Source organism: Cetorhinus maximus, chromosome 1 (genome assembly GCF_964194155.1).
Source record: "Cetorhinus maximus chromosome 1, sCetMax3.hap1.1, whole genome shotgun sequence".
Taxonomy (NCBI): domain Eukaryota; kingdom Metazoa; phylum Chordata; class Chondrichthyes; order Lamniformes; family Cetorhinidae; genus Cetorhinus; species Cetorhinus maximus.
In genome coordinates, this window is record NC_135879.1 from 46285509 (window position 1) to 46312412 (window position 26904).

General features: G+C 45.0%; 1 protein-coding gene across 1 annotated transcript in view; it reads right to left on the bottom strand.

Moving 5' to 3' along the window:
- glrbb (glycine receptor, beta b) overlaps positions 1-26904 on the bottom strand; it is a 209982-nt gene that overhangs the window by 66746 nt on the left and 116332 nt on the right. Inside the window, exons 5-8 of the mRNA XM_078540630.1 lie at positions 24173-24402; positions 23979-24061; positions 20245-20385; positions 12667-12819 (exon numbers count right to left, since the gene is read on the bottom strand). Of these exons, the coding sequence (XP_078396756.1) occupies positions 12667-12819; positions 20245-20385; positions 23979-24061; positions 24173-24402 (607 nt within the window). The remainder of the gene's footprint in view (positions 1-12666; positions 12820-20244; positions 20386-23978; positions 24062-24172; positions 24403-26904) is intronic.

A 26904-nucleotide genomic window follows, 5' to 3' on the forward strand; every position in this document is an offset into this window, starting at 1 on the left:
GTACCTTTGATTCCACTGCCATTATGCCATATCTAATTAGTACAGCTATCTCACTGCCCCTTCTCCTTTCCCTATCCTTTCTGATTATGTTATAACCTTCAATATTTAGTTGCCAGTCCTGATGTTTATGAAGCCATGTTTGAGTAATTCCATCTGGTTCTACATCTGGAGCCTTGCTACAGATTATTGCCTCCAGTGTTTGATTTTGGATGTTGCGTACATTGCTGTACAGGCAGTTTAAGTTGTTTTTAATAGTTATTGCTCTCATTTTATTTTTGACATTCGATTTATACTTGTTTTATATCTGTATGTATTCTCTGCCCAGTTGTTACCCTTGTTCCTGACCTTGGTGTGACCTTTTCTCTCACTTATTCCTTTTATTTTCAGACTTTTGGTAGTGGTGGGGGTTGGGGGGGGATTTTATGGAACCCACAAGAGCTGGAAACATGGCATGCAAGGTGATTTAATTATTTCCCAACGGTGGGTTGAAATGTACCAATAAAGTCAGCAATGTGTTTGTGGCATGTCGAAAATTTGGCCAGTCTGTGGCGGGTCCGTACTTGTAATATGGTTACATGCCATGAACACTCATTAACATAAAACAGTTTTCAATAAAGCCTTACCCTGAGGATAAAGTCAGCAGCGCAGGAGAATCTTGTGGCACCCGGTTCACAATTGTTTAAAGGTGGCGTACACCTGTCGGCTCTGTGCAGTTGTGACTAAGGTAAGCGGCTCTCCATGCTGAGCTCTGTGGCACAAGGCAGTGGGTGTTGAAAGATTGGTGTTCATGTACAGGGAGGTACGGTGGAGGGAAGGGCCTAGTGTTCTGGTCCTGTAAGTGGTTGGGAGTGGGGGACAGTCAAGCAGAGACTGAAAGCTGGATGATGGTCCTTAAGGATGGATTTGGTGCTATCAATGGTGGGGTCCTAAGGGTTGAATTGAGGGTGCTGTGTGGCAAAGGGGACAGTCACAGTCAAAGGGAGAAGTTGTACTCGAGGCCCAGAGTCAGGCTCTGGTATTGGGAGGTCTCATATCATGGGTCACGGGAGTGAACAAAAGCATGCAGGAGTCCAGGGTCAAAGTTGACATTAGGAAAGTCATGGATGTAGACACAGGGGAGAGATGGAATGTTCAGGGGAATGTTAATAGAGTTCAAGGTAACAGGGAAAGGTTAATAGGTAACAGAAGCGAGAGGAAAGGTTATGTTGGGTGGGACAAGGGTGATGGGGGAAAGAACGAGGATGACAGAGGGAAGGGAGAAGCTACAGGAACGGGTCTCAAAAGTCACACGCACCATACTTTTAGGTTTTATGCAAAACACAGCCTTTCTCCTTGTATGTTTGATTGAAGTGGGAGGAGGATCATTTCAGTGGGTGGAACATGTGAAATAGGAGCAACAGTAGGCCATTCAGCCCTTCGAGCTCGCTCCACCATTCAAAGAACAAAGAAAAGTACAGCACAGGAACAGGCCCTTTGGCCCTCCAAGCCTGCGCCGATCATATTGCCCGTCAAATAAAACATTTTGCACTTCCGGGGTCCATATCCCTCTATTCCCATCCTATTCATGTATTTGTCAAGCTGCCTCTTAAACACCACTATCGTACCTGCTTCCACCACCTCCTCTGGCAGCGAATTCCAGACACTCACTACCCTCTGCGTAAAAAACTTGCCCCACACATCTCCTCTATAGTTTTCTCCTCTCATCTTAAATCTATGTCCCCTAGTAATTGACTCTTCCACCCTGGGAAAAAGCTTCTATCTACTCTGTCCATGCCACTCACAATTTTGTAAACTTCTGTCAAGTCGCCCCTCAATCTCCGTCGCTCTAGTGAGAACAATCCGAGTTTCTCCAACCTCTCCTCATAGCTAATAACCTCCAGACCAGGCAGCGTCCTGGTAAACCTCCTCTGCACCCTCTCCAACGCCTCCATATTCTTTTGGTAATGTGGCGACCAGAGATCATGGTTGATCTTCTACATCAACATCATTTTCCTGCACCACTACCATATCCCTTGATGTTTTTAATATGTAGAAATATATCACAGAACCACAGAATTGTTATGGTGAAGAAGGAGGCCATTCGGCCCATTGTGTCTGCACCAGCTCTCCAAATGAGCATTATGACTCAGTGCCATTCTCCTGCCTTTTCCCTGTCACCCTGCACATTATTTCTATTTAAATAATCATCTAATTCTTCTTGAAAGCCTCAGTTGACCCTGCCTCCACCGCACTTCCAGGCAGTGCATTCCAGACCTGAAACACTCGCTGTGTGAAAAAGTTTTTTCTCACGTCGCATTTGCTTCTTTTGCAAAGCACTTTAAATCTGTGCCCTCTCATTCTCAATCCTCCCACGAGCGGACACAATTTCTCTCTATCTACTTTGTCCAGCCCCCTCGTGATTTTGAACATCTCTATCAAATTTCCTCTTAGTCTTCTCCTCTTCAAGGAGAACAGTCCCAACCTCTCCAAAGTATCTTCATAACTGAAGTTTCTCATCCCTGGAACCATTTTTGTAAACCTCTCTTGCACTCTCTCCAATGTGTTCAAATCCTTCCTACAGTGTGGTACCCAGAACTGTACACAATAATCCAACTGAGGTCTAACTAGTGGCCTATACAAGTTCAGCATAACCTCCTTGCTCTTGTGCTCTATGCCCCTATTAATAAAGCCTAGGTTACTCTATGCTTTATTAATGTCTCCCTCCACATTTCCTGACACCTTGTGACTTATGCACAAATACACCCAGGTACCTCTGCTCCAGCATACCCTTCAGAGTTGTGCCCTTATTTTATATTGTCTATGTACTTTCTACCAAAATGAATCATCTCACACTTCTCTGCATTGAACTTCATCTGCCACTTATCTGCCCACTCCACCAACTTATCTGTGTCCTTTTGACATTCTGCACTGTCCTCCCCACAGTTTACAATGCTTCCAATTTTGGTATCATCTGCAAATTTTGAAACTGTCCCCTGCACACCAAAATCTAGATCATTAATATATATCAGGAAAAGCAAGGGTCCCAATATCGACCCCTGTGGAACTCCACGACAAACCTTCCCCCAGCCCGAAAAATATCCATTAACCATTACTTGCTGTTTACTATTACTCAGCCAATTTTGTACCCATGTTGCTTCTGTCCCTTTTATTCTCTGAGCCATAACTTTTCTCACAAGTCTGTTTTGTGGCACTGTATTGAATGCCTTTTGGAAGTCCATGTACACCACATCAACAGCATTACCCTCATCAGCCCTCTCTTACCTCTTCAAAAAACTCCAACAAGTTAGTTAAACATGATTTTCCCTTAAGAAATCTATGCTGGCTCTTCCTAATCAACCCACATTTTTCCATGTGAGTATTAATTCTATTCTGAATAATTGTTTCTAGAAGCTTCCCCACCACTGAAGTTAAACTGACTGGTCTGTAATTGCTGGGCTTATCCTTCCAACCTTTTTTTGAGCAAGGGTGTAATGTTTACAATTGTCCAGTCCTCTGGCACCACCCCTGAGTCTAGGGAAGACTGAAAGGTTGTGACCAGTGCCCCTGCAATTGCACTTTCACTTCCTTCAATATCCTTGAATGCATCGATCTCAGTCTTGAACTTACTCAATGACTGAGCCTCCACAGCCCTCTGGATAGAAAATTCCAAAGATTCATCACCCTCTGAGTGAAGAAAGACCTAAATCCTAAAAGGCCTGCCCCTTATTCTGAGACTATGTCCTCTGGTTCTAGAGCACCCCCCAGCCAGGAGGAACATCCTTCCTGCAGCTACCCTGTCAAGCCCTGTAAGAATTTTGTATGTTTGAATGAGATCACTTCTCATTCTTCTAAACCCCAGAGAATAAAGGCCCAGTCTATTGAATCTTTACTCACAGGACAATCCCTCCATCCCAGGAATTAGTTCGGTGAACCTTTGTTGCACGCCCTCTATAGCAAGTCTATCTTTTCTTAGGCAAGGAGACCAAAGCCATACACAATACTCTAGGTGTGGTCTCACGAAGGCTCGATATAATTGCAGTAAGATGTGTTTACTCCTGTACTCAATTCCTCTTGAAATAAAGGCCAACATACTATCTGTCTTCTTAATTGCTTGCTGTACTTGCATGTCAGCTTTCAGTGACAGGCTGGAGTTCATGTGGTGCACAACTGGCTGATTAAAGGGACTCCCTAATAATCAGTTCAATGGATGAGAACCATGGATGAGCATGCACTCACATGTATGTCTGCCCTCTTCACACAGTGCAATTACTGCAACAACCATGGGTCTCATTCGCCCCATTTTCTTGAAATCTCGGGAGCAGGAGGAGAGAATGTGAAGGAGAGCTATTGCTGTCCAACAACAGAGGCCACAACACCAACAGTAAGCAGCACCAGAGAGGGGGGGCTGGGCTGGATGCAAACATCCAGGGAAGGCAGCGGTGAAGACAGGCACTGGCGCATCAACACATCCAGAGACAAGAAAAAACTATCTCCATATGTCAGAGAGGTGATGCCAGAGACGATGTCAGAGACGTCTGAGAACGTCCCACAAAATGGTTGCTGAGATATCAGATTGTTTACCAAGACATGCAGCCGTGTGCGTTAGGTAGGAACCCATGCTGGTGGCCCTTAAGGCTACAGCACAGCTCAATTTCTATGCCAGTGGTGGCTTCCAGGATGCAACAGGTGACATATGTGGCATCTCGCATAGGTGCATAAAGGAGGTGAGCGATGCCCTATTTGGTAATGGCAATGACGTTCTCCACTTCACCACCGATGAAGCCAGCTGGAAGGTCAGCCATGTTTGGTGTCATTGTTGGTTTTCCTCGCGAGCAAATACTCCCTGGGAACAGTTAGCTGCATATGTAAACCGGAAAGGATTTCACTCCATGAATGTACAATTGGTGTGTGACCACAGAAGATTAATATAGGTCTGTGCTCCCAGGAAGCTGTCATGACACATAGATCTTGCGCAAGTTATGACTCCCAGGGCTTTTGAAGACCCAGCCAAGGTCGATGGACGGATCTTCGGTGACAAAGGCTATCCTTTGTACATAGCTGATAATACCAGTGAGGCATCCCCAAGCGAGGCACTACAATCAAGCTCATGCGCCCAGAAAATGGTATCACAGAGCACACCATTAGGCTTCTTAAAATGTGCTTAGGCTGCCTTGACCGCTCTTGAGGGGCTCTGCAACACGTATCACTGAGGGTGCCACAAATAGCCATGGTCTGCTGTGTGCTGACAAACCTGGGACTGCAACGTGAACTGATGTTGCAAGGGGATGGGTGCGAGAAAGATCAGCCCTCCTCAGGAGGATTTGTCTGAGCATGAGGAGAAGCCCATAATTCAAATGAGCCTTTCATTGATGCCAAAGCCATGAGAGACATGCAAGGGAGAGACATTATCCACACCACATTCGCACAACCATGACACATCTGCATGACCGTTGCTCCATCGCCTGGCAAACATCACCTTCTTGGGGTGTGGACCCAGCCCTGTCATCCTCCCTTGTTAAGTCTAAACATGTGTCCTCTACCAGCTAGAATAGATTGGGGAGTAGAGCTTTGCACACACACCTTGTGAGTGCTGGTACCAAGGGCATCTTTTTTTCATTCATTCAGGGATGTGGGCTTCACTGGCTGGGCCAGCATTTATTACCCATCCCTAGTTACCCTTGAGAAGGTGGTGGTGTACTGCCTTCATGAACCGCTGCAGTCCCTGTGGTATAGGTACATCCACAGTGCTGTTAGGGAGGGAGTTCCAGGATTTTGACTCAGGAACAGTGAAGGAACAGCGATATATTATCAAGTCAGGATGGTGAGTGACTTGGAGGGGAAATTCCAGGTGGTGGTGTTCCCATCTTTCGGCTGCCCTTGTCCTTCTAGATGATAGTAGTTGTGGGTTTGGAAGGTGCTGTCTAAGGAGCCTTGGTGAATTCCTGCAGTGCATCTTGTAGATGGTACACACTACTGCTACTGTGCGTCGGTGGTGGAGGGAGTGAATGTTTGTGCATGTGGTGCCAATCAAGCAGGGTGCTTTTGTCCTGGACAGTGTCAAGCTTCTTGACTGTTGTGGAAGCCGCACTCATCCAGGCAAGTGGGGAACATTCCATCACTCTCCTGACTTGTGCCTTGGATATGGTGGACAGGCTTTGAGGAATCAGGTGGTGAGTTGCTCGCCACAGGATTCCTAGCCTCAGACCTGCTCTTGTAGCCACAGTATTTATTTGGCCAGTTTAGTTCAATTTCTGGTCAATGATAACCCCCAGGATGTTGATAATGGGGAAGTCAGTCATTGTAATGCCATTGAACATTAAGGGGCGATGGTTAGATTCTTTCTAGTTGGGGATGATTAATGCTTGATACTTGTGTGGCGCGAACGTTACTTGCCACTTGTCAGCCCAAGCTTGGATATTGTTCAGGTCTTGCTGCACTTGGACATGGACTGCTTCAGTATCTGAGGAGTCATGAATGGTGCTGAACATTGTGCAATCATCAGCGAACATCCCTACTTCTGACCTTATGATGGAAGGAAGGTCATTGATGAAGCAGCTGAAGATGGTTGGGCCTAGGACACTACCCTGAGGAACCCCTGCTGTGATGTCCTGGAGCTGAGATGACTGACCTCCAACAACCACAACCATCTTTCTTTGTACTAGGTATGACTCCAACCAGCAGAGAGTTTTCTTCCTGATTCTCAATGACTCCAGTTTTGCTAGGGCTCCTTGATGCCACACTCTGTCAAATGCGGCCTTGATGTCACAGGCAGTCACTCTCACCTCACCCCAGGAGTTCAGCTCTTTTGTCCATGTTTGAACCAAGGCTGTAATTAGTTCAGGAGCTGAGTGGCCCTGGCGGAACCCAAACCGAGTGTAAGTGAGCAAGTTATTGCTAAGCAAGTGCCGATTGATAGCACTGTTGGTGACCCCTTCCGTCGTTTTACTAATGACGGAGAGTAGACTGATGGGGCGGTAAATTGGCTGGGTTGGATTTGTTTACGGACATAACTGGGCAATTTTCCATGTAGCTGGCTAGATGCCAGTGTTGTAGCTGTACTGGAACAGCTTGGCTAGGGGCACAAGGGGTTCTGGAGCACAAGGCTTCTGTACTATTGCTGGAATATTGTCAGGGCCTGTAACCTTTGCAGTGTCCAGTGCCATCAGCCATTTCTTGATATCACGTGGAGTGAATCGAATTAACTGAAGACTGGCACATGTGATGCTGAGGACCTCCGGAGGAGACCGAGATGGGTCATCCACTCGGCACTTCTGACTGAAGGCTGTAGCAAATGCTTCAGCCTTATCTTTTGTACTGATGTGCTGGGCTCCTCCATCATTGAGGATGCGGCTATTTGTGGAGCCTCCTCCTCCAGTGAGTTGTTTAATTGTCCATCACCATTCACAACTGGACGTAGCAGGACTGCAGAGCTTAGATCGGATCCCTTTGTTGTGGGATCGCTTAGCTCTGCCTATCGCTTGCTGTTCATGTTGTTTGGCATGCAAGTAGTCCTGTGCTTTAGCTTCACCAGGTTGACACCTCATTTTTAGCTATGCCTGGTGCTGCTCCTGGCGTGCCCTCCTGCACTTTTCATTGAACCAGGGTTGATCCCCTGGCTTCATGGTAGAGAGAGGGATATGCTCCAAGACATTATCTACAATTCTGCTGCTGTGCTGATGGCCCACAGCGCCTCATGGATGCCCAGTCTTGAGTTGCTAAATCTGTTCGAAATCTATCCCAGTTAGCACGGTTGTAGTGCCACACAACACAATGGAGGGTATCCTCAACGTGAAGATGGGACTTCGTCTCCACAACGACTGCAGTTACTCCCACCAATACTGTAATGGACAGATGCATCTGCGGCAGGCAGGTTGGTGAGGATGAGGTCAAGTATGTTCTTCCCTCTTGTTGGTTCCTTCACCACCTGCCGCAGACACAGTCTAGCAGCTACGTCATTTAGCACTCAGCCAGTTCAGTCACTAGTGGTGCTACTGAGCCGCTCTTGGTGATGGACATTGAAGTACACCACCCAGAGTACATTCTGTGCCCTTGCCACCTTCAGTGGTGTTCAACATGGAGGAGCACTGATTCATTAGCTGAGGGAGGGCAGTACGCGGTAATCCGCATCATGGGGTGTGGAGTCGATGTTGTGGACTGTATACCACTGTGCCACCACCTCTGCTGATGATTATCTGTAAGATGTGATTCCATGAGAATGACTGTGTCAGGCTGTTGCTGTGAGACAGCTCATCTAGCCCCCAGATTTTAGTAAGGAGGACCTTGCAGCGTCGACAGGGCTGAGTTTGCCGGTATCTTTTCCGGTGCTTAGGTCGATGCCGAGTGGTTCATCCGGTTTCATTCCTTTTTTTGAGGCTTTGAGGCGGTTAGATACAATTGAGTGGCTTGCTAAGCCATTTCAGAGGGCACTTAAGAATCAACCTGGTGTTTGGAGTCACATGTAGGCCAGACCAGGTGAGGAAGGCAGATTTCCTTCCCCGAAGAGCATTAGGGAACCAGATTACAACAATTGACAATGGTTTCATGGTCATCATTAGACTTTTAATTCCAGATTGTTATTGAATTCAAATGCTACCATCTGCAGCGGTGGGATTCGAACCCGAGTCCCCAGAGGATTACCCTGGGTCCCTGGATTACTGGTCCAGCAACACAACCACTACGCCATCTTAGAGGTAAGTGACGTCCATGTAACAGCCTGCCTTGCCCAATTATTCTGATCCAGCATCATCTTGAAAGTACTTTAAATGCAACTGCACTTATCTCATTTCTAGTCGCTGAGAGTTAAGTTGGCCAATATCGTCGAGTCCATTAATTGCGGGGGCAAGTGTGCCACATTTAAAGCCATGTTCCATAGAATGATCGTCACAGAAGTAACAACTCACGTGAACATTCTGCAAAGAATGCACAAAAACTCAACATATCTCAATCAGGAATAATGTCTGTGCCCCTATCTCCTCTCTAGCCGTCACATTGTGAGAAGTATGGGACATGCCATCACCATTACATCTGATATCATGACAGGCCTCAACAATTCTCAATAATTACGAACAATTACAGAAAACAAACTATACTGGTTGTTTTTTTATCAGTTCAAAACAAAATGGAAAAATCATCCATGCCACCTGAGTGTTGACACTTTTTTTCAATTTTTGTTTTCTTCCACTAGGTTTAAGTGTGACCCTGACATCAGCAGCTGAAGTGGAGGCAGTCTGCTCAGTGTCATGACCCGTTACCTTGGATGACCCCCTGGAGACATGGGGCCTTGACGGTTCTAGCCTCCTGGGGTCTTCTGCATTGGTGCAGCGGCATGGCCCTTGGCCTCGCCTATTAGAGCTGTTGGAGTCAATGATGGGGACGAGGAGACGCCACAAACCCTGGGGGTGTCCTGAGAGGAAGGCCCTGGGCATTTGGCACACTCTCCTCCTCCATCTCGGTGTGCAATGGCACCTCCCTGTCTCCCTGAGGGGAAGGAACTGCTGGAGGGAAGTCCAGGCACCTCACCCCTCTTGCTTAGCAACTGCTGCACTGAGCCAATGGGTAGAGCGACGGAATGTAGGTCCAAGCACATATAGATTGAATGCTCAACCTGACTCTTCATGGTGGTCACCATCTTTGCCACGGATGAAGCTATGCACTCAAATGTCTGAGACATGACAGAACTGATGGCATGCATGGACTCCTTCAGTCCCCGTGAAAAGCTGCATATAATCCCTGGCAATTCCACCATATTTTCCCCTAGCCTCTGCTGCATATCCAGCAGGCTTCTTGTGAGCACAACCAGAGGCCTGTCATCAACGTGGGGCTTAGCAGGGGGCTGATCCCTAGCAATCCTCTGATCATCTGGGGACCCGGCTATCACATCCTCCCTCGGCTTCTGGGACATGTCTGTGGTGTGCTCACCAGATTGTGCTCTCGAATCTACATGCAAACCCTCTGCGGACTGTGTGAGTGTAACTGTGCTAACGGAGGTGAATGATGAGGCAGATGACAGTGCATCCTCTGCGTCACAGGCTGCTTCATCCCCAGAGCTGGAGTCTTCTGTCCCCTGTCTTGGCTGCAGCCTAGTCCTTAGATAGTGATAATCTGTAGTGGAGAAAAAAAAAATCACATTAAGAAACATTCACAGTTTGAGCACTTCACATTTTATCGCCTCCATCCTGTGTGCCCATTTGCCACTACACTTCTTACTCCTGGCTGGTCCAGCCTCACTGTCTGCCACTGATCATGTTCCCTCCTCACCAGCAATCTCCATCACCTCCTTTTCAATGACTGTGAGGAGTGCCTCAGGTCTGGAACTTCTCCTGTGCATCAACTCTCTCTGGCATTGTGGATCTGCTTGTCCTGCATAACAAAGTGCAGAGTTAGTGACATGTCGAGTGACACCTAAATCTCTTGTCTGCATGCATCTCCATCACGCTTGTCATTCAAACGTTGCATCCAAGCACATGCTAAAGGCGAACTTCCAGATGCTTTGGCCTCAATTGTCATGTGGCACTAAATCTGATCACACATTCGCTCTTCTGGCATAGCTACCCACTCACATACATACATTACTGATGATCACACAAGAGACTCCTATTCAAGATGCAAACACTGGCACTTACCCCTATGGATTGGAGCAGGTTATTGACCCCTTTCCTACGCTGGACCCAGGTTCGGCAGGTGACTCCACGGCTTGCTCACCTCCTCTGCCATCTCTGTCCAGGCTGCTTTGGTCTGTTGGGAGTGCCGTCCTTTTACCATCTTCAGGAAAGAGCACCTGCCCCCTTTCCATGATGGCCTGGAGGAGAACCTGCAGACAGGCATCGCTGAACTGTGGGGCTGGTCTGCTGTGGTGATCAGGCATTTCTGCAAAGATTATACTATTCTCAGCCAATGGTGGATCGTTCTGGTGGTGATGTACAGCCTCCCTGTTTGAACAGGAGGCTCTTTAATAGGCAGCCTGTAGATGCAGCATTGTCAGCTGACTGCAGGTTTCACCAATGAAAAGCTTGCCCTGGTGCTAAACTACAAGTGTTTTGAATGCATGCTGCAGGCACTTAGAATTTTAATTATAATCGCATGGGGAAAGGCAAGAAGGGAGAAAGTGGAAGTGCTCTCAGTTCTGGTTATGACATTGGGAATGAAATGCTATTGACAAAATCCCAGCTGCATTATTTTCACCAGATCTCACCCCACTTTACTAGTTTAAAGGTATAACAACAGCCCTATTGGTTTTTTCCACTAGGCCACTGGTCCCACCCTGGTTCAAGTGGAGCCTGTACCAGTGATGCAGCTTTTTCCTGTCTCAGTACTGACGCCAATGTGCCATGAAATGTAATTCTTCCATCGCACATCAGTCCTTCACTTACATGTGCATCTTCCTGATCTCTACCCCTAAGCCAACTGTATGTGCTTCAAGTAGTAATCCCATGATTAGTAGCTATTATGTCTAGTTTTCTTTTAATTTTGTTCATAACTTCCAATAATCCCTTAAAAGGTCCTCCTCTCTTTTCTTCCCTATGTCATTGATCACAACATGCACCACGACAATGGAATCTTACTCCTCTCTTTCCAAATCCTCTCCAGGTCCTCGGAGTATCCTTTATTTTTGCACAGGCAACAGGCCGTTCTCGACTCTTGGTCATGACTGCTACCTATCCCTCCAATTATTGAATCGCCTTTGACTACAACTTTCTATTCTGCTCTTCTGCTCCTTGGGCTGCCTCTTACTCCATGGTGCCATGGTTAGCATTCTGGTTGTCTGCCCTGCAATCTGCATCCCTATCCTGCCATTACTTGTTAAAGAAGACCACTGTCTGTGGGATCTTCTTCTGTCTCTCCCCTTAGGTCTCTTACCCTGTTGCTTCAGTCAATAGCAAGGGAACTTACACTCATTGGATTCCAAAGTCAAAGATGACTGTCCTTGCCATCCTCACCCTCACCTACATATACACAGATAAATAGCTAATGCTCAATATCTACCACATACATGAAAAACCACATTTAATCAAGTACTTGGAGGGTGATTGGCAGTTTGAGCTGTAAACCAGCAGAAACCAATATCTTATAGAACAAAAGGGTGAAAACAGAAAATAAGCCACAACTTCAATAAGAATATATGGATTATTTGTCCCTTCACTTTCTTCTTTTGAGTATCAATTAATGCCTGTATTTACCTGGAAATTAAATATAGATAGAGCAAGGTCACATGGTTAGCCCTTTAAATAACCAGTATAGATGAGACAGTCCATTCTACGTATTCAAGTACCGTTTCTGCTAATGACAATGCCACTATCTTTATATTCAAATTTGTTCAATCTTCCAAGAATTACTGTCTATGAGGAGATAATTTAATGCAATTATTGGCACCTCACAGTAGGAGACTGATGGACAGCCCATTGTAATAGAGCACTCAATTCCTCAATCACGCCTACTACCAATTGAGTTTGATTATGCAATGCCCACACAATCAGATTGTTGTTTTTTTTTCAAAAATGGTGAACAAATTTACATTATACTTGTTTCACTTCTTTGAAAAATCCAATCTGTCAAATAGCCCCTTATGAAATTTTCTTTGTGTTCATATATTCAACAGCATATCAGTCAGCAATATTTGTGGAAATGTGGGATTACTTTCTATGGTAACAGATGATCATTTATATGATTGTAAGTGCTAATTTGATTTACCTAAAGGCACTCTTGCAGCACTTGCATCAGGGTTTATCCAAAATGACAGCCACGATAGGACAACTATTAGAAGAGTTGGAGCATAAACACCCATCATGTAATATCCAACTTGTCGTCTTAGTGTAAATATCACTTCCACACAGGTGTAATATCCTTTAATAAAAACAAAGTAAATAAAGTGATATAATAATTTCTGCAATATAAATAAATATTTAATATCATTTTTGCAACTAGTATACCGAGAGAATCTATGTTCAAAGTAGAAAGGATCATTCCATTGATCCTGCTTTTGGAGCTTCAACAATTTTGCAACAAGCTGATCAGAGTCTTTAATAATCAGAACATCCATTCTTCCTAAATACAGTGATATGTAAGACTGTGGCTTACTATAACAGGAGAACAACACTGTTCTTTATTTCTAACAGTTACATTGATTGGGTTAGTTAAAATTATTTACCATTATCTAGAAAAGCTTATACTTAGTTGTAATTATTAAAAACCATGGGTTACAAATTGGACTTCATTCTCATCTTTTTACAGGCAGAAAACAAAGATAAAAATGACCCATTTCACTTGATTATTGACCCTGCGCCTCAAGAAAGCCTGAAACATATTCAATGCTAAATTGGCCTCAGGCAATTTTCAGGTGTCCAGAGCAGCAGCCTTCAAAGGAATTAGACCCCTTGTGTGTGTCAGTGAGGGTCTTAATGCCTTTTAAGAGCCTTTCATAGGAACTGTTTGGTGCTGAGTGGAGCAACTCTTGTGTCTTGCTCTGCTCACTTTTTTTATTCCACATGCAGCCTCAAGGCAAGAATAAAAAAACTATCTAAGTGGAGTCAGTGGGGCAGCTGGAGTGTCTACCAACTCCACAGCAGTCCTTAAGATTGTTGCCAGCCCACGATCACCCACCTCCACCATCCCATTCTCCTACCTGATGGATGTTGCTGGGGAGGCTTGGGGAAGTGCCAAAGTGCTGATAAGGTCGAGGTACAATTTCAGATGAGCCTTGGGTTTATGGCTCATCTCCCTCCACACAACCAATTTCAGCTCCAAAACAGGCCAAAATATATATTGCACCCCAATTTCTTTGACACATTAGTTGTTATCCTTAGATACTTGATCTGTCGTAACAGGTCTGATGTTCTCCACTGGTAACATGAAGACAGGAAATGGAATTTAATTTCTGAGTGCAAAGACAAGTTTCAGAACCTGAAGGGGGTGATTTTCAGCAGTGCTGAACAGTCACTGATGTAGCCCAGATGGGATCTTAAGCTGAAATGCTGGTTTAGCCCACATTTAGCACAAGATGCCTTCTTAGTAAAGGTGTTGAAGTCTGCACTACAGTTGCCCAGAAACTTGTTAAGGAACTGCTTGCCACTTAAATTTCCTGCTGGTGTTCATTAAGGAGGGAAATAGCATTTTGGTGGCAAATGTTTGTCCTAACACGATCTACTAGCAGCAACCAACTGTCTTGGAGTAAGCAAGGTCTTGATGTGGATTTCAAATGCTGCATAAAGGGATACTCATGGTTTCATGTTTACTTTATGCTAGAGCTATGAAAAACACCTCTGAAACACATCGACTGACTTCCTGGGACACCTGATCAAAATTTAACCAACACTCAAGCAACATTTATTCAACAGATTCTCTGGAGCCTTCACTAAATCATATAAGTGCCATGCTGCACCTTACAGGAGTTACTCATATTGAGTGCTTGGTCATGGGCATCTTGCTAGGTGTCTCCCTGGATCTGGGTGAGGAAAGGGAGGAGGACATGAAGCCGCAGAGCAGCACCAGCTGCTGCAGGACAGCAGGCCAATGAGAGCAAGGTGGCATCCTTCCCCCATGGAAGTACATAACATCCCTCCGCCTCTGTACTTCCTCTACTAGCACCTCCGGTGTCACATCTGAGAAACTTTGCATCCTTGCAGGCCCACACCCGCCACCACCCCCTTGTTCCTTCAACCATCCTGCAAGCTGCAGAGGTACGTCAGCTAGCACACTCCACACCTTCAGTGGAAGTACGTGTGAGAAGGCCACATACGATGCTCCACAAAAACTGTGCCAGCAAGTTTCTGGTTTAGCACTTCCAGAATAGTTCAAATGCTGGTAATCAGTAATTAGGGATTAAAATTGTGTGCTAAATCCAGCCTTTCAAACTTATTAGTGCTGCACCTATTTAGTGCCTTTCTCACTCTTTGGCCAAAATTACCCCTGAAGTGTTTATTCTTGTAAAAACTAATCAAGTATACTTACTGGCACAAAAACAGAAAAGTTGAATCATACTCAAAGTGCACAGGATTAGGTTAATCTATCAATGATCAAAAAAGTCTTTGTCTGATTTCATGATAGTCAAACATTTTAAACCTTTGATGTGAAAGGCAGCTCTGTACATGTAAAATGCAGTGGGACAGATTTTTAACTTGCTGCTCAGACATATAAATGGCATTGCAAATCATTTTCCATTATTGGAACTACCCAATTTTAATTGCCATTGAAATTAATAGAAATTAAAATTGGACAGGTTCTATAATGGTGGTCAATTTTTAAAACATTGGACGGAATCATCCGTGCCTGCTGGCGTCGGACGTGTTCAGTGGCATGAGCAGACAATATGGCGAGAAGACCAAACGTCGGTTTCACAATGTCGTGAATCCAGTTTGCGATTGTCTGCTCAGCCTGTCGATGGCGGGCTGCATTTCCTCATTGTAATGCATCAGCATATTATTATAAGGCTAGCCTGTCGGACTCATCCGCCCTGACCCCACCGCTGGATCGTCTGCCCACGTCAGCATGATTACACATTGACGTGTTTCACAGTAGCATATAAAAGACGTGCACTTGGTGGACTGCACTTTGAGGGGAACTCGGAGGTTGAGTGCACAGTAACGTTGCGCAGTACTCATGAGGGTCGGGTTGCCAGCTGGACTTCAAGGTTGAGGCACATTGGGTAAGGGGGCAAAGGGTGCCCTGTGATTGAGGCGACTTGGAGGGGGTTGGCAAAGGCTGCCCTGCATTTGAGACGATTTTGTAGGGGTGGGGGGCAGCAAAGGCTGCCCTGCGGTTGATGGTAGTGCACAAGCCTGTGGGGGTGGTGGGCAAAGGAAGTGGTCATGCATTAGGGAAACATTGTATAAAGTGACCATTCCTCTGCAGCTGGGACAGTTCAGGCTCAGCCACATTGACAGGCTAAAAATTTGTTTCATGCCGTCGTGAAAGCAGTTTGCGATCATCTGCTCTGCCCATCAATGGCGGGCCACCATTCTCTCCACCAGACATCGGGAACTTCATTTTATTACATCTACACATCATTCTAAGCCCTGCTTGCCAGAATCATCCACCCACACTGGATAATCCGGGTATGTCTCACAACAGCATTTATAAGGTGTGCACTTGGCAAGCTGCACTTCGAGGGAAACTCGGACTTGAGTGCTCACTAACGTTACGCAGCTCTCATGAGGGTCATGCATTCGACTTCAAGGTTGAGGTGCCACGCAGTCAGGCAAGGGCGCAGAAAAGCCACTTTTTCCAGCTGGCTGACAGTGCGGTGCTGGGGCAAGGGCTGCCCTGCAGTTTGGGCGAGTTGGGGGGGCAAGGCAGCCTGGTCTGATGGTGCACAAGCACATTGGTGGTGGGCGAGAGAAGCAGCCACACATTAGGTTAGGGAAACCTTGTATAAAGTGACCATTCCTCCACAGCTGAGACAGTTCAGGTGCAGCCACATTAATATGATTGGAATCGGGCCTCTAGCTTATCTGCCCACTCAAGCAACGCAGAGGCATCAAAGTGCTACCAAATGCTCCAGAGCTTTTCACCCCTCGGGCACAGACTGCAAACTAATGAGCATTTTAGTGAACTCCAGAACAGTTGGACGACTGGGCACGTTGTACAATCTCCTTGCTAAAGCTGGCCATGGGGCAGTCACTGGTGGAGGTGCTCACAGCCTCCTGCAATGTCATCATTCAGGTTTGGACCAGTCTCCCTCATGGTTCAAGCTAACAGTGCAGCCTTGCAGTGCGGGTTAGGAGAATACCTGTGCCTGAGCTGAGAGCACAGCATGCAGGCCAGTGGGCAAAACTGCTGTGAATCGGTCAGGTGGAGTGGGGCAGAGGGAGGTGGGGTTTCGGGCAGCCGTGCAGCATACTAATCTCTGGCCATCCAAGTGGTGACCAGCACTCTCCGGGATGTGTTAAGGGGCCTTCAGACTTAACCAAGAGAGGTTCTTAGTACACCTATGCTAACCCACGCATCTCTCTCTTTCATCCTGCAGGAGGAGTACATCAGGATCATGGAGCCTGGTGAACTAGCTGTATGCTTCATGGCTTACAGAGAGCAAAAACAGCGGAGAAGAGAGCGGTGGAGGCATCTAGCTGTGCAGAGGGAAGAGCAGCACCCTTTGGAAGGAGGGGTGACTGGGGCTTCTGTACACACTGTCAAAGAGCCACAGCGAGCCATCGCTGGACGGCGCCTAGCTAGACCCAGGGTCTATAGATGCCTTTCATCCCTGCATATGACCGAGAACCAGTATTGCCGAAGACTGCGCATGTCTAAGAAACTGGTAGGTCACATCTGCAAGCTACTGCAGGGTTTGGTGCCACGGTGACATGGAGGGCATCTACTGCCAGTGGCTGTGATAGTGACAACGGTGCTCAATTTTTACACCAGTGGCTCACCTCAAGGCTCCACAGGTCACCTCTGTGGGATATCACAAGCCTCCACTCACAAATGCATCCATGAGGTCACGGATGCCATTTCCGCAAGGGCACATCAACATTGTGTATTTCACCCGGGACCAGGGGTGCCAGGATGCAAGAGCAAGTGGATTTTCTCAGATCTCAGGTTTCCTATAGGAAACCGATGCAGGGTGCCATCGACTGCACTCACATGGTGCTCAGGTCTCCGTGGCAACACACAGTCGACTATGTCAACTGCAAGGGATTCCATATGCTGAGTGTTCAGCTGGTGTGCGACCACCACAAATGCATCCTGCAGGTCTGCACACGGTTCGCAGGGAGTATCCATGACTCCTACATTCTCAGTCAGTCACAGATCCCTGACATCTTCCAGGGTCCACAGAGGCTGCAGGGTTGGCTCCTAGGGGACAAGGGCAACCTGCAGGCAACGTGGATGATGACACCTGTGCGGCGGCTTCAGACTGCAGCAGAGAGAAGGTATAATGAGGCTCATTCTGCAACTCGCAACTTGGTGGAGCAAACCATCGAGATGCTGAAAATGAGGTTCCGGTGCCTGGACCGGTCTGGTCTACACATGGTGTCACGCATCATCATCTCCTGCTGCGTCCTTTACACCCTGGTGCTGCAACATGGAGACGAGCTGGCTGAGGAGGAGATGCAGGAGCTGGAGGTCTCATCCAATGAGGAGGGCATAGACGGTGAGGAAGTCCTTGAAGGCCACGATGATGGCGAGGAGGCCCTGGCACTGGCTGGATGAGGCAGGAATGCAGGAGGCCCTCATAGCTGCTAGATTTGTGGAGGATGATGATGACATGCAGGCTGGACAGAGCACAGGGAAGAGGCCCTGGATTGAGACACCTGCCTTTATTTTGTGCAGAAAGGTTTCACATCTGAGTGACACGAACACTGCTCATCAGAACAAGGAGCCATAGGCAGGGAGACAGTCTTGTGAGCTTATTGACAATAGTGAACATTATGTCCCAGAAGGGAAGAACAGTTCGGACCAGTACTCTTATTCCCCAGTTTTACTGGTATTCCATGTTAAGGTATACAAGACCAGTTCGGACCAATATTCTTATTTCCCAGTTTTTTCCTACTGGGGTACAAGTGATTAACACCTGTGCACAGACTGTGCAACTATACCTTCTTAGAGGTGTCAGCTGTGGCTCAGTTCATAGCACCCTCGCCTTTGAATCAGAAGGTTGTGGGTTCATGTCCCACTCCCGGAAACCAAGAACTGTGAATATACTCGAAAGAGTTACAATCTGTGACTGTTGATAACTCGAAAGAGTTACACCTTCTTAGAGGTGTCAGCTGTGGCTCAGTTCATAGCACCCCCACCTTTGAGTCAGAAGGTTGTGGGTTCATGTCCCACTCCCGGAAAAAAATAAAAAATAAAAATAAAAAACAAAGCCAAGAACTGTGAATGTACTCGAAAGAGTTACACCTTCTTAACCTTCCTAACCCTGCTGCTACGTCGTGGTGCTCTCCGGATGATCACAGTGGAGGTGGAGGCGACCTGTTGGTTGCTACGCCCTATCTGTGATAACCTTGACCAGCATGCTTTGGAGGGCTGAAACCTGGAGGGCCCCGGCCTGCTTTCAAGGACCTGCTGTGTGGCAGTGGCACCCTCCTCGAGCTGTGGAGCTGGAGCTGCTGGGATCACATGAAGAGTGGATTCGGATGGGCAGGACACTCCTGGTGTCACCTGGGGGATGGCCCCAGGGTGTGCACCTGCTGATCCTCCTCCCTATGGGTGCCCAAGCACTGCCTTAAAGGGCCCCTGCTGACTCCTTGAAGGGAAGGGGTAGCTGGAGTGAAATTGAGCTGCCCTGCACCCCTCTCGCATACACACTGTTGACGGCCAACTATGGCATCATATATGAGCCTAACTCAAAGAAGGGCGGGACTGGGTATTCGCCGCTAATCCTGCCCGCAGCTGCACTTAGTCTCGGAATGGAAAATTCCACCCAATGTTTCTGTACTCATTTGGAGAAAAGGCAATCAGGTGAAAAGTAGCTTTTTGTAAAATGAATAACAGCTCAATGTGAATTTATGGAGCATATAATAGATTGCAGTAAACAGTCCCTCTGAACTTTCAATCATCTACATGTTGGTGGTTTCTGTCGATTCAAAGTGTAAGTGGCCAGAGGTATGTGTAGAACATCGATGCTTGAAGAGAATGCTCCCGAAAATCGCTGTCTGCTTGGACAGTAGGACTGGGCAGGGCACAGTGACAAAGTGTAAGAATGCATTTGAAAAATCATTGTACTTCATGCTGAGGATAAAATGGGAATTCATTTCAGCCCATGAGACGACAGTTTAGTTGGAAAAAGAATCTCTCTTCTTCAAACTACTGCAGCTTTGAAATTATGATGTGCAAATATTATCATACAAATGCTTAACACATTTTTATACAATTCCTTTGCTCATTATTTTAATGGAGCCATTAATCTGTTTACTTTAATGTCTCAACTGAAAAAGTGACCAAAGGAACTGGATGCAACAATTTTCCATGCTTGTATTTGCACAAGATGATTTCAGGGCCTTTGACGAGGTCCATTCTGTATATATTTGGAATGTCTGAGCAGGACTGAACATCAAAACAAGCTGAAATTTGATCATAAAACAAACTTTTTCCAGCTCAGTCTGGATTTGTCCTTGGAATTTTTTTTTAGTCTTGAAGTGTTTAAACTGACAACATATTTTTCTTCTGTTACAAATGGATTTTAACTTCAGTTGCCCTGATTTGAGAATAATCCATATGTTACATGCTGAAATCAAATTGAGCTGAGAGTCTTGCAATGTAGTCTCTGTCTAAAGCTTTGATTTTCAAAAGATTGTACCAAAGATAGCTTGTAATGTTATCATGAACAATTCTCACCAGTGCCTTTATAATACTTTGTACAGTTTCCATACTCAATATCTTCCTGCTTAACATCAAATTGTGGCAAGGCAATTTGTTCCATCTGAACAGGGTCTTTAGATTGCCAGATGAATTGAAGGTCTTCTGTGGTATAGCCAACTGAAAAAGAAATAAAATACTATTACACACAATTAAAGAAATAGGTGCAAATGCTGGAAATCTGACACAGAACAGTAACCCTGATTTTCTTACATAAAATAAAAACAGAAAGTGCTGGAAATACTCAGCAGGTCTAGCAGCATCTTCACATGAGTCATATTCGAATCAAAACATTGGCCAGGATTTTACATCCTGTGGGCGGGCATGCGCCCAACCCAATCGGGCATAAAATAGTGCAAGATATTTCAGTCAGGGGCATGGGGCGAGAGTCGGCAGTGCACCCACCAACAATTAAGAGGCCTATTAAGGCTCTTAATCAATTAATTAAAACCTATTTTTCACTGCCCATCCAACCTTATGGTTGGCGGGTGGGTGAATCGGCCAGGCGGCCTTTTAATTTTTTAGCAAACCTCATCCACGGGCGGGATGAGGTTGCCACAATTAAATTAAAAATAATACATTTTTGGGCAGAATTTTTATTCTGTTAATGTTATTGTGAGTTAGCCCCATGTCAGGACATTTCTTTCATATTTTAATAATCTTTATTTTTGATTGTAAAATTTTTCAGCTGCATGAGGCAGCTCTGTGCCTTCAGGGAGCTTTCAGTGCGCACTCCCCTGTGCATGCACAGACTTCAGCGCTCGCACTCCTCCTGCCCTCACCTCGGTAGTGATGTGCTTCTCAGTGCGCCTTTCACACTGACTGAGTTAATCGGCCATCCAGCATGTAATTGCGGCCGAGGGCCGATTGTGGGCGGTGGACCGTTTCCCAGTCGCTCCCGGGACCATCCACCGCACCCGCCCAACGATGCGAAAATCCTGCCCATTAACTCGATTTCTCTCTCCGCAGATGCTGCCAGACCTGCTGAATGTTTCCAACACTTCCTGTTTCTTTTTCAGATTTCCAGCATTGCAGTATTTTAACTTTATTTTAGTGCCCTGAGTTTCTTGTTGGGCACAATGATAGAGTGGGGTTCCTGCTCGTTCCTTGGCTGTGTCTATTTCCTGAGCCTAAGCAAATTTACATAATTAGGGCAGGCATCAGTGTCTCTTATAGCACCTCTAGGGCCCTGAATCAGGTGGGGAAGGGAAATTAATTAAATACTTGCTTCAAAAGTTTTAACAAAACTTTCTTTTCCCAAATCCACTCTTTGTCAAATGCTAATTGATTGCTTGGCAATCAACTGCATTAGACAAACCAACAACTTACGTTCTAATCCTCACCCCATCTGCCCCTTCACATGGCCAGAGAAACACTGAATGCCTGGAAAACATTGACGTCGTTGGTACCCTGTGTTGTCAAGAGCGCAAATGATGAGAAATGTATCGTAAGGTATTTGCTCACACTTGGTTAGGTGGATTATAAATCTAACATCACTCCTAGTGGCATCCACTGATCGGGAGCCAACAGAAAAGCTCCTCATTATATCTCCCTTCTCTGCCCGCCAAGGTAATACTTGTTTATTAAAGTCAGTTAATATTGCAAGTATATAAAAGGTTGGTAAACTGAGCTCTGACAAAGGGTCTTTACCCATACACAAATCTATTTTTTCTCTTTTCCAATTTTGACATCTGATTTATTTTTTCCGCGATTCCTTATTTTATTTCAAAGTGTCAAATAGTCTGCTAATTTACTGAACAAACCCAGCACATTTCAGCAACAAGGGCATTTTACTAGTCAACCACAATGTTGTGCAAATACTCAAACCCGATGTGATTTCAAAGTCTATCTTTTGCCTACATACAAAACATTTTTGGGGAGATTTTCCTGGATCTGTGATATCAGAAAACTGAGCAAGTAAAAACACACACCGTAAAGGATCCTGACAATTGTCCTTCATAAATAGGGCAGGGTCTTTCACATGCATGCATTACCATCCATTTGATTTTCTGATTTTTGGTGCCTGCAGGCCAAAAAATTATCTTATTATTCTGAGTTAATATTAAATCTGGTCAAGTATCTTTTCATACCCAGTAACATGCAATCAAATATGTGTTAACAGCAAATCATTTTCTTCCATGTTGTAGGTAACAACATGGACTGAATTTTCCTGGTCCTGTGGTGGTGGGAGTGGAAAGTGCCAGGAAAATAGTGGGAACGGTGTCAGGAGGGCTCCCCGACACTTTCCCACTGCAAAAGATGTTTCCCAGGAGCTGCCTGGCAAGCGAATCTTTGCCCGTTGCATGAGAGCGGGCAAGTCACTTAAGCAGTTAAAGTCCCAATCAGAGGTGATTTTGCAGCCCTCTGGCAATTTGCCAGTGGCGCCATGCCCCCTCCCCTACATCGCCACTGTGTGGAGTGGCTCCCAGTTCCATGCAGGTGACTTCAAACTGCAGCAGTCCGGGAGGCTATCGGACAGAAGGCTCCATCCCTCAAAGAAGAGGCTGTGGGCAGAAATGGTCTCTCCTGTGGCCCCCACGTTCCAACTGGAGGGCTTTTCCCCCTGATCTGAGGGGCCTGCCACCTTCAACCCCCTGAAATATTTAATTATTTTTATGCCTCCAAAGATGTCTCAATTTTCAGGTGCACTTGCCGTATCCTACCTACCAGCACCTCTGCAAATGCCTACATCTCCCTGTGGTGCTGCAGTGGTTCTTGCCAGCCCTGGGATTAAGCCAGCAACATGTGGAGACCCCCACCATCTTTAATATGATGACGAGCGTGAAGACAGCCAATTAGGGGTCCACCTCTAGGAAAATGGTTCCACTGGTCTGGCTCCAGCCAAATGTGGACTTGCAGCCACCAGTTAGTCCCAAAGTTGCTGGAAAATCCAGCCCCATAAGCTACTTTGTATGCAAATAATCAGAATTAAAATACATTGCTAACCAAGTAAATTATATTACTAATTTAGAAACTATGAACTAGAAATTACTGCCACTGATATTAATGGAAAAATGTTTAATGCATACTTATGAGCTTCCTTCCCTTACTATTTTTACAATTAGTTTATTTAAAATGGGTTAATACTTCCATAAAAATAACACAAAATGCTATAAGAACCCATTGCGCTCTGTTAATATCATCATCAGTAATTCCTAATTTAATTAATAGTAGTCCATCAAAAAGTATTTTTTTAATTTCAATTTTCAACAGAAACAAACTCTCCCAAATTACCCCCTTCTTTCAAAGAAAGTAAAGCTTGCTGGGTATCTTGCCCACATTGTCATTGCTCACATGTCGGTCTAGATGGTGACTTCTGGCAGCTTTACCAGAATTTGGTCCTCACCTGACATTCATTTTCTCTAACAGAGGTCGCTAAACTGTGATCAGCATCAGGAACTCAGTGGGAGTAAATTTAGCTTTCAGCATGCTGTTGCAGATCAACCACTGATTATACACCCTGATCAGTTCTCAGTTCCAATGAAGGTAACCAATCCAAGGTTGCCTGTTTTTAGCACACAGCAAGACTGAAAATTATCCTTCTTAGTTGAATTTTTCCCTTCCCAGGATCACAAAAAGTTTTTTTTTTTGGAATCATGGCATCTAATAAAAATTCAGCCAACTTTGTACAAACAGCAACTGTCTATAAGTCAACTATCTTAACACCTATCTATCAATGCATCTATCTTACTGCAAATGTTCAAGAAACATACAGCTCTCCAGCTGAATCTTGCAGTGTTGTGTATCCATGGGAAACAGAGTCAAATCAAGTGGGCACGAAAGAGTTATTGACAACCTGAAATATGAAAAAGGGAAAATATTATCCACTTTTAAAGGTTATAAAAACTGAAAGCTTTCAGCAAATGTATTCAGTGCTTTCTATAGTAGTTATAAATTTTTATCGCACCTCATGCTCAGCAGTACATCGCCATTGCGGAATATAAAGAGCAGGATGTTATCTTGCGTTACATCATGAAAATTTGCGTTCTTTTCATTTGCGAAAAATAAATCTGGTTTCCATAAGCACTTGAACATTTTGGGATCCACAGTCAGCGTATCTGAACCTTTAAAATCAGTTGGTAATTTAAGTCGAGGATCATTCCATTTTTGTCTCAGGAAGATATTGACCCGATAGTCCTATCAAAACAGAAGCTGACAGTCAGGCTAGTTGTATGTAGAAAGGACAATAATAGAGAATTTATAAAGAAATGCTGTGAAGCTCAAAATCTGAAATAAAAACAAAATGCTGGAAATATACAGCGGATTGATCAGCATCTGAAAGATAAGGATAGGTTAATGTAGGATTTCTCATTGGAATTAATCAGAAATGTTAACTAGTCTTATTTATTGTCATGAATGCAGAACTTTACAAACTCAAAGTAAAATAGAAAATGTCAGATAGCCACCTTGGCTCGGAGAAATGCCCATGTGAGCCGGTTGCCATAGGGAGAGAAACTCAAACAAAAACCCATTGAAATATGATGACCTTTAACCCAGAACAATAGCAGGAAGGAAAATGTATAATTACTTTAAAATAGTTGAAGGATCTGTAATTGCTTTTAGAAATGTTCGTAAAGGACTTCTAGGAATTTAAATCTCCTGTAAAGGGACCAATTATAATTTTTGGATAAGAAGAAATACTGGTCTATTAGTCCTGGCGACCCTTGACCTGGAAGCACCACCAACAGGAAGGAAGTTAAAAGATGGACACCATGTGGCAAGCAGGTGAGAAGAAAAAACAGAAGAACTGGAGAGGAGTCAGAGAGCTAAACCTCTGAGTGGCCGTAAATCAGGCTTAGGACTGCTGCTGCTATTTATTTTACTTATGTTTTATTTACTTTGATTCTGACTCGCACTGAAGTAAAAGTTACAAAAAGTGAAATCTTGCCTGGTAATTTCTTCATTTCAGTAGATTTGGTTATTTTAGTTCACAGATCCCCATGAGGATCATAATATTATAGAGAACAATACTGGTGTCAATTTCTATGCTAATCTTACAGATGAATGGCATCTACTGGCTGCACCAGAATGGAAAATTCCTTAGCATTGGATTATGTTGACGTTCACTCTAAATTTGTATTAACTGATTACTCCTATATTAAAAGCCTTATTAGATTATTTTATGAAGTGAGTTTTAGTGTTAGCATTCCTGCTTCTGAGTGAGAAGAGTTTGAGCCCTACTCCAAACAGCTCTGGTAAATGTAAACTATCAGGGAGGAAGTGGCGTAGCAGTATTGTCACTGGACTAGTAATCCAGAGACCCAAGGTAAAGCTCTGGAGACCCGGATTCGAATCCCACCACGGCAAATGGTGGAATTAAATTTGAATTCAATAAAAATCTGGAATTAAAAGTTGATTGTCATAAAATCGATGTCACCCCATGTCATTTTATGCCTCGGTGAGCGAGCCCCGACCCTGCTCGCCGAACCCAAGATTCAGCCCCGAGTGTTCTTGAGACATAACCAATGGACCTTTCAGAGCCACCCACCGTCTGGTGGGAGAGTACAGCTCCTACTCCATAAAGGGATGCATCGCATGTTAAAATCAACTCTTTCTTTGGGTCAAAATGTACCAACAGGGCCGATGAATGTAGCAACTGCTTTACTGTCATAAAAGCCTGTTGTTTTGGAGCTTGCCAAATCCACCTAAGACCATAAGACGTAGGAGCAGAAGTAGGCAATTCAGCCCATCAAGTCTGCTCCACCATTCAATGAGATCATGGCTGATCTGATAATCCTCAACTCCACTTTCCTGTCTTTTCCCCATAACCCTTGATTCTCTTACTGATTAAAAATCTGTCCATCTCAGCGTTGAATATACTTAACGATCCAGCATCTACAGCCCTCTGCGGTAAAAAATTCCACAGATTGACTACCTTCTGAGAGAAGAAATTCCTTCTCATCTTTGTCTTAAATGGGCAACACCTCACTCTGAAATTATGCCCTCTGGTCCTAGACTCACCCACAAGGAGAAACAACCTCTCAGCAACTACCCTGTCAAACCCCCTAAGAATCTTATATGTTTCAATAAGATTGTCTCTCATTCTTCTAAACTCCAACAGGCCCAACCTACTCAACCTCTCAAAGAAAATGCCTCTGTACCGGGGATCAACCTGGGGAACCTTCTCTGGCCTGCCTCCAATGCCAGTATATCTTTCCTTAGATAAGGGGAGCAAAACTGTTCACAGTATTCTAGGTGTGATTAAACTAGTGCCTTGCAGTTTTTCTTGAGTAACCCATATAATGAAGTCAGCACTGTTGACAAATTTGGAAGAAAACGGCCATAGTAGTTAATCATTCCCAAAAAGGACTTGAGTTCTGTGGCATTTTTCGGTGCGTGAAGGTCCTGCGAGTCGACCCAATGACCCAGGTAAACTTCTTTTGCTTGAAAGTCTCATTTTTCTCTTTTCAATCGTACTCCATTGTGAGAAACACTTCACCGCCTCTTCCATTTTAGCCAGGTGTTCTTCATCAGTTAGTCCTGTTACAAGGACATCATCGAGATAAACCACAACATGGGACAACCTTTGAAGTAAATTTTCCATGGTCCATTGGAAAATGGCACAAGCCAATGAGACGCCGAAGGACCACCTGGTATATTGATATAACCCCTATATGTGTCGATAGTCACAAAATCCCA